At 37.1% G+C, this 16,334-nt stretch overlaps 4 protein-coding genes across 4 annotated transcripts; 1 reads left to right on the forward strand and 3 right to left on the reverse strand.

Annotated features, from left to right (window-relative positions):
- Positions 1–129: 129 nt before the first annotated feature.
- rnasekb (ribonuclease, RNase K b) lies at positions 130–1,836 on the reverse strand. The gene is made up of 3 exons (XM_082157555.1): positions 1,657–1,836; positions 1,185–1,267; positions 130–715 (listed from the first exon to the last, which is right to left on the reverse strand). The coding sequence occupies exons 1-3, from the start codon at positions 1,732–1,734 to the stop codon at positions 571–573; spliced, it is 306 nt and encodes a 101-aa protein (XP_082013681.1). The 5' UTR covers positions 1,735–1,836; the 3' UTR covers positions 130–570.
- Positions 1,837–1,993: 157 nt separating this feature from the next.
- Positions 1,994–7,729, forward strand: bacc1 (BPTF associated chromatin complex component 1). The gene is made up of 6 exons (XM_082157551.1): positions 1,994–2,257; positions 2,340–2,434; positions 2,566–2,667; positions 4,186–4,415; positions 4,525–4,626; positions 5,180–7,729. The coding sequence occupies exons 1-6, from the start codon at positions 2,237–2,239 to the stop codon at positions 5,242–5,244; spliced, it is 615 nt and encodes a 204-aa protein (XP_082013677.1). The 5' UTR covers positions 1,994–2,236; the 3' UTR covers positions 5,245–7,729.
- LOC309489036 (P2R1A-PPP2R2A-interacting phosphatase regulator 1) lies at positions 5,881–11,965 on the reverse strand. Its single transcript, XM_082157550.1, has 9 exons — positions 11,068–11,965; positions 10,585–10,669; positions 10,435–10,491; positions 9,595–9,641; positions 9,462–9,519; positions 9,310–9,377; positions 9,123–9,178; positions 8,586–8,670; positions 5,881–8,488 (listed from the first exon to the last, which is right to left on the reverse strand). Exons 1-9 carry the CDS (start codon positions 11,151–11,153, stop codon positions 8,371–8,373), a joined length of 660 nt encoding a protein of 219 aa, XP_082013676.1. The 5' UTR covers positions 11,154–11,965; the 3' UTR covers positions 5,881–8,370.
- Positions 11,966–12,981: 1,016 nt separating this feature from the next.
- Positions 12,982–14,997, reverse strand: LOC309489023 (P2Y purinoceptor 3). Its single transcript, XM_082157513.1, has one exon. The coding sequence runs from the start codon at positions 14,691–14,693 to the stop codon at positions 13,419–13,421; it is 1,275 nt and encodes a 424-aa protein (XP_082013639.1). The 5' UTR covers positions 14,694–14,997; the 3' UTR covers positions 12,982–13,418.
- Between the last annotated feature and the right edge of the window lie 1,337 nt (positions 14,998–16,334).

The following is a 16,334-nucleotide window of genomic DNA, read 5'->3' on the forward strand; positions in this document are numbered from 1 at the left end:
ATAAGACTCTCCATTCACTTATATTGTATTGTTCATCACCGTTGTGATAATATCAAGTATACAGCACAAGGGTTGCAGGGTGTACATCAATAAAATAATAGACATTTATATTACCACACACACACAGAAATTGGAATTCAAAAAATGTCCACCATACACACACATTCAACATGAACACAAGCTACTAACATTGACCCATTGTGTTTTGTGTTTTATAGCTCATTAAATCAGAAGACAACCATTAAAGTGAAGACCTTCAGCTTGTTTTGTTTATTTATTTAATAGGGAATGTGGAGTCAAAGTTCCTTCCCTTAATGGTCTTAATATTTCTGGAATTTAACAACACATAACATGCGTATATGCACACAGCATGTATTTGTGCCTGTTTACTGTATGTCTTGGACACTTTGTCTTCATTAGAATATCAATATATCTAGTATTTAAAGATGAACTTCCAAATATATCAGTTTCAGACAACATAACAAAGCAAAATCTCTTCCTAGGTTGTTGAGGTCTTTTAAAAAATAAATAATTAGGAATAATTGGAGTTGAATTTGAAATGGTCTGGGTTTATGTGACCATGTACTCCTGCCGCTTGTTAAGGCGAACCTGACACAGAGACACTGCGCCAACACCTACGTAGATGGCAGCGGCAATGAAGCAGTTGATTCCAACTTGGTTGTAGAGTCCGTAAATTGTCTGTGGTGGATTCTTACTGTTGAAGAGAAGACACATTCATGAGGAAACATGCATGTAGAAACGTCATATCAGCTCAGGATCTGCCAGTTCTCATTCTACACAAGCAGCCTATTCAAAATGTGAGCCCTGATCATACTTATTATTATTTGATCAAACATATAGTAAAAACACTAATATTGTGAAATATTATTAACATTTAAAAATAACTTTTTATTTTTATTTGAATGTATATTTAAATCTAATGTAGTCCTGTAATGGCAAAGCTGAATATTCTGCTATCATTACTCCAGTCTTCAGTGTCACATGATCCTTCAGAAATCATTCTAATATGATGATATTGCTGCTCAAGAAATATTTCTTATTATCAATGTTGAAAACAGTTGTGCTGCTTAATATTTTTGAGGAAACAGCTATTTTCATTTTTATACATTTATATCTATAGCTATCTGGAACATTATATTCAAAGATAGGGGAGAGAAACTCACTCATCACGGATGTCTTCCTCAGTAAAGGGAACATCTTCGATCAGCACAGCAGATTTTGCACTGAAGAAGATTCCCAACATTGACTGAAAAAAAGAGTGCATAATTATTAAAAACAGGGTTTAAGAATATTTAATATTAAGACATTAATTGTGGAAGAGCACCCAATATGATAGGACAGAAAAAATGGTCAAGTGAAGGAGGTAAAGAATAGCTATCAAGGCCTTTACATCCTATGATCCCTACACCTGCTGTTTTCTGATATATTCTGCTGATAAATAGGTGACTGAACAGATATCTTTATGCAAATGTATAACTACTTTACGCATTTATCTTATCAGGGAAGATCCAAATACACCAATATTTACTATTATGACCTAACGTTATATAGGCACAATATTCCTGTCGTTGGGGGTGAATCCCATTAACGTTAGCTACAACTAGCAAGCGATGTCACGAAGACTATAATCCTTACCAGCATAACGACACCCCAGATGCTTAACACGATCCCACAGGCGGCCAGTTTGGGCCCACAGAATAAAAGCGAAGGCATTTTAACTGAAATCCCCCACAGATTCTTCCTCTCAAAACTGGAAAAAGGATGCTACATCCAGTCGTCATCCAGGATGACAGCCTGCCTCTAGCCTTCTCTCGATCCAATCGACTGGATGTACATCGGCGGCACTCGGGTTTGTTCGACTAGTTCCGTAAGCTTTTTCGGCAACACTCGGCTATTTTCGTACGGATGTTGCGCAGATCGTTTGAAATCATTTGATTGGCCATGGGCTGACCAATTACACGCCTCGTTTTCGAAGCGCATTGTATTCTGGGATCTTTTTAGTTCGAACTAATATGTTGCATTCATGCTTATTATAGATACTTTTTGTTAGATATATAATAAAGTTAGCATTGTTTTTTCGTACACAAGGTCGCTGAATGACTGCAGCGGTCATTTAAAACCGGTAGTTTCAGCTTTTCAGCGCCGCTGATTGAGACTCTACTAGATTGTTTTTGTATTTGTGTCAGTTCTTTTTATTTCAGCTCATCACTCCAGCATGACTTCGGCCTCCACAAAGGTAAAACAATTGCGTCGTTCTGCATCATAAATATTTTTAAGTAATTTATAAATAATAACGAAAACATATAAATGTCTATCAGGTGGGTGAGATCTTCTCGGCTGCAGGGGCGGCATTTTCTAAACTAGGCGAACTGACCATGCAGCTGCATCCAGTGGCTGACTCTTCTCCTGCAGGGTGAGATGCTGAAACGCTGCTGTGTTTCAAATCTATTCTTTGCTTCTCTCCTGTTAAATAGTCGAATTAGTTTCGTTCTATTGTTTAAGTATAGTCAATGTTTTATAAATGACTAATTTTCCTCCTCTCAGAGCCAAATGGACCGACACGGAGATTGAGATGCTGCGATCTGCAGTTCGCCGCTTCGGTGAAGATTTGAACAGCATCAGCTCAGTCATAAAGGAGCGCACAGTGTAAGTGTGTATTAAGTTATAGTTGTGATGGAGTTATAGCTGTATAATTGTCTTTTTTATTATTATTAAAATAAAATATTAAAAAGTTCTCATTTTAATAATAAATTGAATATGAAATACAGTGTTTAAAAAAAGAATAAGTGTTGTGCAGGTATCTATTAAAACATTGTTAGGGCAAATAATAAATGCACTGGGTGTCAAAAGTTTGGAATAATTAAGATTGTTAATTTTGCTAACACCAAGCAACACTCTTATGCTCACCAAGGCTGCATTTATTTGATCAATATATTAATATAGTGAAATATTACATTAAAAAAATTTATTTGAATATGTAATTTATTTCTGTGATATCATGCAAAGCTGAATTTTCAGCATCATTCTTTCAGTCTTCCCTGTCACATGATTCTTCAGAAATTATTCTAATATGATGATTTAGTGCCCAATTATTGATTTATGTTTTATTTGCTATGAATCATTAATAATGGTTCTTAATATTATCAATGTTAAAAATATTTTTTCTGCTTAATATTTTTGTGGAAACTGATTGAATTTTTTTTCAGGATTCTTTGATAAATAGAATGTTCTTTTAACAACATTAACAGTAACATTATAAATATATTTACTGTCATTTTAATCAAATGTGGTGTAATAAAAAAAAAAAATCTTACTTACCCCAAACGATTAAATGATGGGGTATCTTAATTTCAACAAAAATATGAAGCAGGCTAAGCAGCCCAACTATTTTGAACATTGATAATAATAATAAATGTTTCTTGAGCAGCAAATCATCATATTACCAATGGTGTTACTGTGGTGTTTATTCTTTTTATCGTTTATATTTTATATATTTTTTAAACCTGATGTTCTTATTTTGTTTTAATAATTTTATATTAATTGTTTTGTATGTTCTGAGTCTTCTGTGCAGCACTTTGGAAACTTTGTGTTTGTAAAATGTGCTATAGAAATAAAGCTGATTGATTGATATTAGAATGATTTCTGAAGGATCATGTGACACTGAAGACTAGAGTAATGATGCTGGAAATTCAGCTTTGCATCACAGGAGTAAATTACCTTTTAAAATATATTCAAATAGAAAATGCTTGTTAAAAATCGAACATTTGTATTTCACAATATTACTGTTTTTACTGTATTTTTGATTGAATAAATGCATAACATTGCACCACAAATCTAGTCAAGTCACCTTTATCTATATAGCGCTTTTTACAATACAGATTTTTCAAAGTAGCTTTACAGAGATAACAGGAAAATAATGCAACAAAGTTTGTTTCGAGAAGAAAATAGCATCACAGTCCAGCTTAAGGAAGCTCAGTGATGTTTCATTTTTGTTGTAAAAAAGTTATTAATTTAGTTCATTTACATATATATATATAGCCGCTCTTGAGCTCTGGTTCAGCTCTGTTCAGTTCTCGTATAATGGTGCTAATAAAGGCAGATCAATAATATTGTTGAATATTAAATGTCCCCAACCACTCGCTCTTTTTCCTTGTCTTCTTGTAGTGCCCAGATTAAGACCACAGTAAAGAGGAAGCTGTATGAGGACAGCAGGGTTCCTCTCACTGCAGAGTCACCAAAGAAAACTATGAAGAAACCCACAGTGACGCTGGCACCGCCTCCTGCATCCGTGGCCCCCACCGTGATCACTGTTCCGACCACGCAGGTTGTCGTCACAACTGGATTGCAGAGTTCTGCATCTTTACAACCAGCAATAAAAACCCCTAAACCAGCAGGTGACTCACTTTCGGAATACAAGGGATGAAAAATGAAAGCAAATATCATTAACAATATCAGTTTACAAATGCGGTTATGTCTGTTAATGCACTGGCTCTCTATTATCAGATGTGACTCTGAGTGCCCTCAATGACTCCGATGTGAACAGTGATTTGGTGGATATTGAGGGGCTTGGAGAGGGCTCCACTAAAAAACCGAACTTCGACCAAGGTGAGTCCCATTTTAAATGCACTGAAAGGGATGATTACCCAAAAATGACATTCTGACATCATTTATTCGCCCTCATTTCGCTCCAAACCCCCTTTATTATGCTTTTGCCTCAGTTTTGAAGCTTGAAAACTTCCATTCAATGTAATTCTCAAAGAAGAAAGTCATACAGCTTTGGAAAGAAAGGAGGGTTGGATAAATGATGACAATTACATTTTTTGGGGGAAATGATTCCTTTATAGGTGAAGTATGTAGTTTTACACTATGAAAACAATCCGGTCAGATGTGTTTTCGACTACCTCTGGAAGCGGTCGAAAGTGGACAAGCTCAAAACGGTTTAGACCCCATTTACACCTGTATTTTGTGTCGTCCACTTGTGATGCGATCGACCAAAACACATCTTAATACCAGGTGGAAGCAGAGCCATTGGACAATGAACAATAAACTGGGTTAAGATAATGTATTGTAACATAAAAAATGTACATCACCTTTAACAAGTGGAAAAGTGTGTTGCTGTTGACAAACCTTTCTTTTCCTTTTTTTTTTTTTCTGGCAGAGAGCTTGAATTTGGACTCCAGTCTAATAATGAACTCCAGTGATTTGCCCCTGCTGTCCCGCTGATTTTCATTGGTCAGTCAAAGTGATATTCAGGGCAACAGGGACAAAGATCATTAAGGACAACACATGTAAAGATTCTGCAGTTTGATGGTGAGATATACAGAATGGTGAAAGCAGCAGTTGGCACCTTATACCTTTTCCACTGTGGGTCCAAATTCGCCCGACCAAATCTCTTCTACATCACCAACCATTCTCTACCCATTTCAGTGAAGAAGTATTATGAGTATAAAAGTAGAGTTTTTTTTTTTTTATCTAATGGAAGATGGAAAATGTTTGTGTGATCTGCTTTGCCCGCAGTTGAAAAAGGGTTCACAGGACAGTGGTGTCAAACTACTTGTAAAAATACTTTTTATTTGATCTTTTTTGTATTTTAATAGGCCCTTTTTAAATATTTGTGAAGTGACATAAGATGACTGTAATGTAAAAGTTGCAGCATGCAATCAAAAATAGAATTGTACTTTTTTTTCACTGTCACTGTATGCTAGGTGCAGCTTCTATTGTATGTATATATTATTTTAACATTAAATAATTAAACGGGTCAATTCAACAGCAAACACAAGACATACCTGTTTAAATTGTATATGAACAAATCAGCTTGATATACAATGTCTTAGCTCAGCATCAAAGACAACATGCAAATCAATAAAATGAGTTTTTATTATGATCTTGTTCATAATTAGAATATATGGTATCATATACATTTCATTTAATGATAAATGATATTTCTTCTCTGATAATTGGACATTCATCTTGGGTGATGGGGAATAAATGTACTTTTGCTACTAATACGTCAAAAAATATCCATCTTTCACTTACATTTTTTTTTCTGGCTTTTAGAATATATTTACAACTTGAACAACAGATTCTGACTATCGGCTTTGGCATTTCTTTACATTGTTTTTCGTGTGCTCACAATCCATTTAGTAACAGCACTCAATCATTTGAGGAAAACAAAAGACAAATCATGACCATCTCGCACACAGATACAACAGATCTTATGGCAAATCTGAAAAAATAAAAGACATTGTACATATTGAAGGTACTAGAGGGAAATTAATTAAAAAAAAATGATTCAGAACAAACATATCTCAAGTCTTCCCTTCAGGTTCTTGATAAATACATGAAACTGATTATCCCGATGAATGTGACAAATACTAATTCCAGCGACATTAATGCATATTGCACATTTGTAATCACTTTTAAAGACCCATATACATTGGCATCAATCTTTGAAATTTCAAGGACCTTGACTGGAAATTGCTAAATTACAAACAGTGCAAGTAACTTTGGAATTAAAACTTCAAGACTCAAAACCTGTAAGGCATTGTAATCACTGTGAATTAAAATCTAAATGAGTAAAAATACAAGGCAATGACTTTATAGCGAAGAATGGGCCATATTCCTCCTGATATGTGAATATGGAAACAGAGGAACAGCTTCAAATGTCTGACGTGCAGCTTTACAGACCAACAAGCTGCCGGTGTCGAGAAAATAAAGACTTTGGGAATCAAGAATGGTGACATATATCTTTACACTGATATTATATGTACTGCAACCAGAGCCTTTACACATCCATAAATAACAATATTACAGACGCCACAAGCAACATAATTTGCATAACGTTGTGAAGTATCATGGGAAACTTGCTTCCAGTTAAATTAACTTCAGCATGTGACTTCTTCTGGATAATATAATCATATTCAACGAGCCTAATAAAATCCATCCAGCTCAAACACCAGAATTAAAGACACAATCCAGAGCTACTGCATCTGATACTTGCAGATACACAAAAGTAGATCAGCAAGATCAAGCTAGAGGAGAGTAAAAAAACAAGTCAAATCCTTCTTGTGAAGAGCACATTACGATGAAGCTCTCAGGACAGACTGTTCTCGGCTCACTCCAAATGAATGTTTCCCAAGTGAAAGGATTCAAACAAATAAACCTTATGCTTTACAATCAAAGTAAATATGATCCCACTCATGTAACAGCAACTTTGATATCTAACACTGTGCAAATAGTACAAGAGGAAGAGTATGATATCCGCTGAAGCTGTGATTGTATCAATGTAGAAATGGTTAATCGTGTTTTGTAATGCAACAACCCACTTGCATCTCAAATCCTCAATTTCTGTACATAATTCACAACTTAAGGGTCTGGAAAAACAGTTTGACTAATGATTTTCACACTGAATAAAGCATCTTGCCTCAGACGGGATACATTCTCAGGCTCAAGGTCAGTTTTCGATGTGGACTTCTCAATGAAAGTGCTTTGCCTATACGCCAACACTGGATTCTAGTTGCGACGTGAGACGTCTAGTCTTTACAGTACTTGTTTTAAGTAAGCGAATAAAAATGTGGGAGGTATCATTTCAAATGATTTAAAGAATATTTTTCAAACTTAAAAAGTTCAGTCTGAGCTAAAAGCTATGTGGAAAAATAAACATATTTACAGATATCAGACCCCTCGGATACAAGAAAAAAAAAAGAAACATAGGATTAAAACCTACCAAAATAATATTCGATTATTCACATATTTGTACACATTTATACAAAAAGTTGACCTCTACGGCCAACTGATTTTAATACTCTCTATCCTTAGTCATTTTTTCAATGGATTCTGGACATTTTACCAGATTGTTGGACCCCATTAATGGAAGCTGAAGATGTACCAAAATACAAAAGTGTTTTGCCACAACATAAGGAAAGCAAAGAAGAGCAAAACTGGTCTGTACACTGAGGAATGGGTCTTTGTGTCCAGATTCGCCACTTTGATTGCAGCGTGTTATTGCAGATACTATTTCAGATATACAACACACTATTCTGTAGGCACCGAAGATCCATAATTATTCACAAATCACATCATAGCCTGCAGCGTCCATGTTGTCATGTCAGAAACATCCTTGTCTTCTAATATTGCATCTTGATTTCCTCTAAAAATCAAAGTCACAACTAGGACGAATTTCCTTCAGAAGTGATTCAGCTGAAAGACTCATCAAAGCACCAAAATAAAAAGCAGGAAAACAGGGAGAGAACTGAGTTAAGGTTGACGTTTGGTCTTCATTTAACAACACCTTGAGTCCAAAGCTCTATAAGTTGGTGATCTGGACTCTGGTGTGATGAATACTGAGGTTTAGATGCCGGGGTGGTGTGAGGTGAAGGGGGGCGGGGGGGAGAGGGACAGGGGGCTGGCCGGGGTGTTTGAACCGACAGGAGCGCTCCCAGAGGAAGAGTCCACTGACTGGGAAACACTGTATGTGTGAAGAGAGTCATTAAGCGCTGAAGTTGCTACTCATGAGGCATGAGATTCTGTTCAGTTTATTATTGAAACATCTTTACAAGACTCACCTGACTGTGTAACTGGTTATGTGAGCAGGGTCTGTGACACCAGCAACAAAGAGCTTTTTAGGCGGACCGTCCGATTCCACTCCACCTGAGTGGAGAAGATGTAAAGAATAAATAGATCTATTAATCTATTAATAATAATAATAAGAAGAAATGTTTCTCGAGCCCCAAATCAGCATATCAGAATGATTTCTGAAGGATCATGTGACACTGAAGACTGGAGTAATGATTGCATCACAGGAATAAATGACATATTTAAGCAGGTAATATTGTAATAATATTTCATAATATAAATGTTTATTTATATTAAATAAATGCAGCCTTAAGTGAGCATAAGAGACTTCTTTAAAACATTAAAAATCTTACCGATCCCAAACTTTTAAATTATGGTTTAGTTACTCCATGAAAAGAAAATGTTGCTAATAAAACATTCAAAAGTGCTAATAAATTGGAATTATTTCGTTATAATATATATATATATATGTTCTTTTGCAAATGGCTTTTAGAAAAACAACAGGTTATAATTCAGAATATTACTACCTTTCCTTTTCAAAGGTGCAACCGATGGCCATCTCACTCCAGAGCTCACAGATCCTCTGTTCAATCAAAAACACATCAAAAACTTTGTTCAGAAAGGATATTTCTATATCTTACATTTCGAAACAAATAATTATGAGACTTCTGAAGGATATACATTCTAATACTGTGGTTTTATTCACCAACTTACCCTCGAAACCTTCGAGTTGGACTGGGTGAGGAATTAGGAGTGACACCGCTGTCCTGGGAATGGAATCCCTGCGTGGGACATACAGAGAGAGATGACTGAAAAGAATGACAGCGGATAGACACGGATGAACCTGAAGTGAGAGAAATACTCACTGGAGACAGATGGCCATGCCAATGACTCGCAGGAGGGAGGGGAACAGCAGATGAGGCACTAAGATGAGGGGGCACAGAATCAGTTAAAAAGATAATTTGATAATAAACTGTTCATTAATGTATATCTAGCTACCTTAGTCTCTGTAAACTCCCTCTCAAAGTGAGCTCCATGTTCTCAATCTGGAAGAAAAGCATTGCACAATAAAACCTCAATTGATTGAATATTTCTCATGCTCTAAAAAACTTCCAATGCTTATGTTTAAATGCTTGGAATTAAGTTTTGTAGACAAATATAAATTGTCTACTGACGAATCTCTTTACAAAACTAAAATATAGGCTATATAAAAGATCTTTAATATTCAGTTGGATTTTGACCCAGTCTCACTGGTGTTGGGTATCCCTAATGGACGCAGTTTCATCTGCTAATAAGAAATTGTCTAATATTCTATCCTTTGCTGCCAGAATTTTATTTTTATTTAATTGGATCAGTGATAAATCTCCATCTCTTAAAGGTTGCCATAAGGTTATTTTTGAGTTGATTCCCCTGGAGCGTCTTTCCTATGTATTACATTACATCAAAAAGCATGCCCATATCCCCATATCTGGACTATTTGGAAACTCATCTTCGCCCTATTAGATTACAAGGAATAATGTAATTGTATAACTCTTAGGACATTGAATTGTTGTCCTCTTCTGCATCTTTTTGAAATATGTTATTGTTTTATTCTCTAATCTGTTTTATTATGGTGTAGTTCTATATGCAAATATGAGCTATTTTATATTTTATTGTATTGTTTTTTGTGATGTCTTGTTATATTTGTATTATAATGAAAATTCAATAAACATAATAAACATATATATACATATATAGGCTATATAATTTTGTCATTCTTAAAGTAAAATCAGCCAACAAGATACATGTGAACTTTGCTACAGATTAAACGAGTCGCAGTATCGATTCTTTAGTTCTCACCTGTCTCTTGTGTTCGGATCTCTCACATGACAGGGAGAATGGGGACAGAGGGAGGGTCTGCAACACAAATGTAATGGATTGTTTACTTCTTCAAGGTTTTTTTAAAATAAATGTCCAAAACTGATATTCACAGACCATCTGAACACTCACCCGGGAGGGAAAGCTCGGATTTACAGACACGCTGCTCCGACGATACCGAGCCGAACTATTAGAGCTAAACACTGTCGTCCCATCACTGTAGTGCCAGAAATGAAAAGTTAGAAATTTCAAAGAATACATTTGTTTTGGGATCAAATTATTTTGCAGTGTATATTACTATTTTAAACAGCATGGCCCGGTTTCACAGACAGGGTTTAGACTAAGCCAGGATTAGGCCTTAGGTCAATTAGGGCATTTAAGTAGCTTTTATAAACGTGCCCTAGAAAAAAGCATTACTGGTGTGCATCTGAAGAAAAAAACAATGGCACTGAAGATATGATATGATATGTCTTAAGATATGTCAGTGCAAGTTGCTTTCAGTTAAAACAGCTCAAACATGCATTTTAGTCTGGGACTCGGTTTAAACCTTGTCAGTGTGAAACCGGGTGTATATATTCTGTTCCATTCCCTCAGCGATGAGTGCAGTTCCCTCACCTGACGTTCGTGATCATGGGGGCGCTGTTCGACCTTCGGAGGGCTCCTCCTGCGCCTGCGCACTGGTCCACCTCCATCCTCTCCATAGCTCGTCCTCTGGCACCGAGGCTGTGCGTCACTCACGGCCGGGCTGAACGCCCCCTGAAGCGGCCAGAGCACCAACTCTCCCCCGGCAAAAGCCCGACCAGCAGGCCTCACGCCAAAATACCCGATCCAATTTAACTGGTTGACTGCTTTCCCGTGTCTATCGCATTTTGTTGAAGTTTAAAATGAAACACTGTCAGCTTTGTACAGTAATGTGATGAACAGCTGTGAGCTCGCGCTACAGCTGGTTTATCGGTTCGCGCACAAACTTGGTATAAACTCCTCAGGTTGATTTCGTCGGCGTAAACATGAAGCTTATACAGTTATTTCTGTGCATTAAGGAGATTTTTCCTATTCAGACCATTAGTTTAGTACATTCAGCGCTATTTTCAATGCACAGCCTATAACTCGACAAGGTCCTTTGGCTTTTTAATCCAATCCAACTTATCCAAACAGAGTAAATAAAACATCGAAAAGCGCAAACAGCACATAAGCGAATTAACACAGATCAAAGTAGTCCAAAAATAAGCTTTCGGGTCTTTTCGGTCAAATGTCGTGATAAAGGTGAAGCTTTATGCCACGGCTTATTTATCAAGTTTACCTGCTAGATTTTTAAGCAGTCGGAAAAATGACATAACACAATCCCGATCAAACATGTGATCGCCGGCTCTGTCGGTGAAAGCATCCTCATCTGAAAGTGTCTGCTGATACAGTCCGAAACACGGGATACATTAAAAGTTTTCCGGTCATTTCTTAATTTAGAAAATAAAACATATTTCCCGCAACCAAATAGAGATTGTGCGTCCCCTTGTACAACAGCGCCTTGCTCTGGTAGACAAGAGAATTGCACATAGAGATAAAGCACTGTGCTCAGAAGTGAATATGTGGCTTACTGCATATTCTTTTGCCAATTATTTTGCCTTGTTGCAAGATATGTAGAGTTTGCTTTTCAGATTAATCTTTTTTTAATTTAAATTAATACGATTAATGAAAGGAAAATTGCAAAGATTTAAGGTTGTTTTCATTGAGGATTAATCCAAAAGAGTCACCTTGGGTGATGGTGATGGTCATAGTAAGCTATAATACATCAGTAATGCTCTACAAAACTGTATTTAAACTGTATTACAGTTAAATTAAGCTTTTGATGTATGTAAATAGTACCATTTTGAAATACGGTTTCATTTGTTAACATTAGTAATTGCATCATAGCCTATTGTGAACTTTAAATATTTTCACACTATTTATTAATTTTGGTTAATGCTGATTTATAAATGTGCTATTGTTCATTCATGTTTTAAAAAATAATAATACATGAACTAAATGTTAAACATGTATTATGAATGCTATAAGAGTATTTTTCATTGTGGTTCATGATACCTAATGCATTAACCCATTTTAATGAATGACATTTATATACAATAAATATCTGGTTTTCATTTTTAATGAATTCTTATGAATTTTACACTCTTACATGTTCAATATTAACCATTTATAGTGAATCTGTGTATTTTCTTTCAGAACTGTATTTAAGGCAAACATATTTAACAAAATAGAATTATTCATGAAGTTAATTATATTGTACCATTAAGCAAATATCTGGTGTTGCTTATGTATTGGCGAATGCTGAGGAATTACAAATTCAAGCATAAATAAAGCATAATCAATTACAAGGTGCTGAAAGCGTGTGGGCTTTTAAGGTTTCATTTAGACTAAGTGTGTGATTTTATCTTTGAGATGCATTAAAATGACTTTTTATTCACTCCAGGCCTTAAATTTAAAAATACTAAAAATACTAGGGATGTGCAATTCAACCGTTTCAGGATCTCTACAACACACAGATGCCTTGCTATTAGTGTGAGCGAATCAGTTTTATTGTCACAAGATGTAAATTAGTAACTTTTTACTTCCTGTTTATTTTGTTTATTATTTTGGCCTGTTAACAGTACTTCACTTCTGGTCACTCAGCAATTAATAACTTATTTTGTGCTTGAGAAATGCCAATTTCATACTTTGATGAATTATTACTTTATTAATATTTACTGATTTTACATTTTTACTCACCAAATATCCATCACAAACAAACAAACACAAAAACATAATGTTTAAAAGAGGTGGCTGGTTATAACTGCTCGGTCGCATACTAGCATTAAACATGCTGTAATACTCAAGATTGTGTGAAATTACTCAGTAATATTAATGAATAATAAATAATATGAAATCTGGAGCATTTAAAGTAGGTCTGTCCCTTTGTGCATTCCCAACCTCATCTATGTTATTCCTGACGATTTCGAGTCACTTTCCTGAGCTTCGTCTGCTTTATGTGAATTGCCTTGCTCTTGATCCTCAGCCTCTTTCTGTCCTCCAAGAATCTGTAAAGGCCAGAGAAGGTGGGTGTTATGACCGGCGTCGGACCGTCCACAGCAGGCTAAGCTTTTGTCTCCTGTTAAGAAATAAAGGAGCGCATTGAGCCACGAATTGCAGGAAGCCAGCGGCCGAGTGATCTTGTAGCAAATGGAAACCATCCGCATGGTTTGGCACTCGACGGCCTTCGTTTCCTTGAGGACCAGGAAGAGCGTGCGCGTAATGTGAAAGGGCAGAAAACAAAGTGCGAACAGGATGGTGATGGCGATGATGGTTTTGATGGACTTGCGTCGCCTGTTGAGGTACGGCGCGTGTTGAGACCCCGAGATGGACACGGACGCCCTGTCCTTGACCCCTTCCACCCCACCACACATTCCCCCTTCCTCCTGCACCTGTGGCTGGGAATGTAGCGTCAGGAAAATGGTCCGCACCACCTGCGAATAGCACCACGCGATGACGATAAAAGGGAAAAAGAAGCCCAGAAGGTGCAGAACGATTCCATAAGGCACGTATTCGGAAAACTCTGTGTCTATTGCGTCATCCCAGCAGTTCCTGTAAACCTCCACCTTGACTTTTCCAGCATCACCGCTACCTTCCGACCAAGAATCGACTCCTTCATTCACTCCACCTCCTAGTTTCCTCAAAACATCCCCTGTTTTGGCAAACCGGACGATGGGGCACGTAAGTATGAACACTACGACCCAAATGGCAGCGCAAATGCCTCTAACCACCCGCTTGCTCTCCAGGGTGATGGTTCTGATTGGATGGCAGATGCCCATGTAGCGATGGACGGATATACAGGTGAGGAAGAAGATGCTGCAGTACAGGTTGAAGTAAAACAAGAAACGCACCAGCCTGCACATGAAGTCTCCGAAAACCCAGTGGTCACGCATCACGTAGCTAGCCACGAGGAACGGCAGTGAGAAGCTGTACATCAGATCCGTGGAGGCCAGATTGACCATGTAGATCAGCGAAGTGTTCCACTGACGGCCACTCTTGCACCGGTAGGACCGCAGGAGGACGGTGGAGTTCAGGACGAGGCTGAGCAAGAAGGTCAAGGAGTAGCACAGAGGCAAGATGACATACTTGTAGGACTCGTCGATGCTACAGCTGTGCAGCGCGCTGTGGTTTCGAACATCTGCCTGCACTGATGCGTTGGAGACTGAAGCCGTGGTCTTCATGATCAGCTGTCCTTGATCTCGTAACCACAAAGCCACATCACTGTCTTCTCTGGACCTCTTCAACTCAATCTAGAAGCACCACATTCTTCAACCTTCAGGATATCCTGTGAGGACATCGCTCCGAGATAGAGAAAACAGATGAACGTTACATATTTTTACTGTGATTGCACTGTAAATCTGAACTTTCGTGTTTGCAGTCCGTCCTATAGTTTATTTCCAAGCAAACTGCAGGTTGACCAATGACTCAGCCCTTCAACTTTCTCTGTCTATAATGCTGATTCGGCCTCTTCTGGTCTATTGCCCCATCAATCAGTAACAAACCGCTCCGTAAACCCTTCATTCATCTCTCCATCCCCCATTTTTTTGTGTCCCATGTATTAGACAAGTTCTTTTGCTTTGCGGTTTGTCTTTGCACAAATTAAGAGGTATCAACACGCGTCACTTCCTGACCTAACTGACCTCGTTTGCAATGAAAACTGTGTTAAGAGTACCTAATTTATGTCAAGACATGGCTGATGCATTCATCTATATGCATAGTACCTACATAACATGAAGCACTAATGACAATGTCCATGTTTGGTTCATGAATTACTTGAGTTTGTTTCTTAATAAATATTCCTGTGTACTACAGAGGCAGCTTTGGTATTACAGTATCATGTGTTCTTGCAGGTATGTTCCAGTAAATAATTAATACTCATTCATTCAGACAAGAATCGCTGAGCGGAAACCCAATCCAGCGTACAGTTCAACACAAAAGTGTGCATATCAATTATAAACACCATGATTTGAGTATTAAAAGTTTGAAAATGTAAACTAGAGAAATTTGAAAGTATTATTGAGATATATATAAGACTATATAGGTCTTTATTAATTTAAAGCAATCCCCCCCACCCCCACACTAAGTATTAAAGCAATGTTTGTTTTGATAGATCTTTATGAAATATCTTACCTGTTTAAAGGTCAAGGAAAAAAGGTAACTCCAATGTGCAGCCAAAATGCATTAATTTCTTCACGCATCTGATAAAAGGTCAGGATGAAAAGTTCAGTGCTGTGTACGTTTTGCTGCACTGCATCTACAGTCTCTGATTACAAATTACTTTATCAATTTACTATCCAGATCTGCAAAATTTTACTAGTCATGTCTCAATCAATAATTCTGTGTGCTTCCTTCTTTTCTGTCTCACCTCTTTGCCCTCTCTCTCTCTCGCCATCCACTGTGCTTGAATGGTCAGTCAGCAGAGCTGCATGCAGTTGAGTACATTTATGTTCAACACAGGTTCGTTATGTAAAACTTACCAGGGCTAATCAAATCCGTACAAATCATTTTAACAATGTATAACAAGTATAACTTCTTTTGTTTTATTTACCCCCTCAAACCATAATTTATTTTGCAATTCATGTGGCCTTTTTAATCTTTAATCAAACTTACTCTTGCTGCGACATCTCTTCTCTGATGACTCATTTATTGCGTGAGGGCGGGACAACCTGTCATTCACATGAGATCGACCAATAGCAGACCACAACCATCCAATCAATTCCAGATGGACAAAATCAAGCCCCGCCCTACATTTTTTCTTGTTCGAGAAGCAGTCTTACCTGTATATAAGTCACAATAGAGAAGAAAAGACTATCGCAACCTCC

The sequence above is a fragment of the Leuciscus leuciscus genome, assembly GCF_965113295.1.
Source record: "Leuciscus leuciscus genome assembly, chromosome: 24".
Lineage (NCBI taxonomy): Eukaryota > Metazoa > Chordata > Actinopteri > Cypriniformes > Leuciscidae > Leuciscus > Leuciscus leuciscus.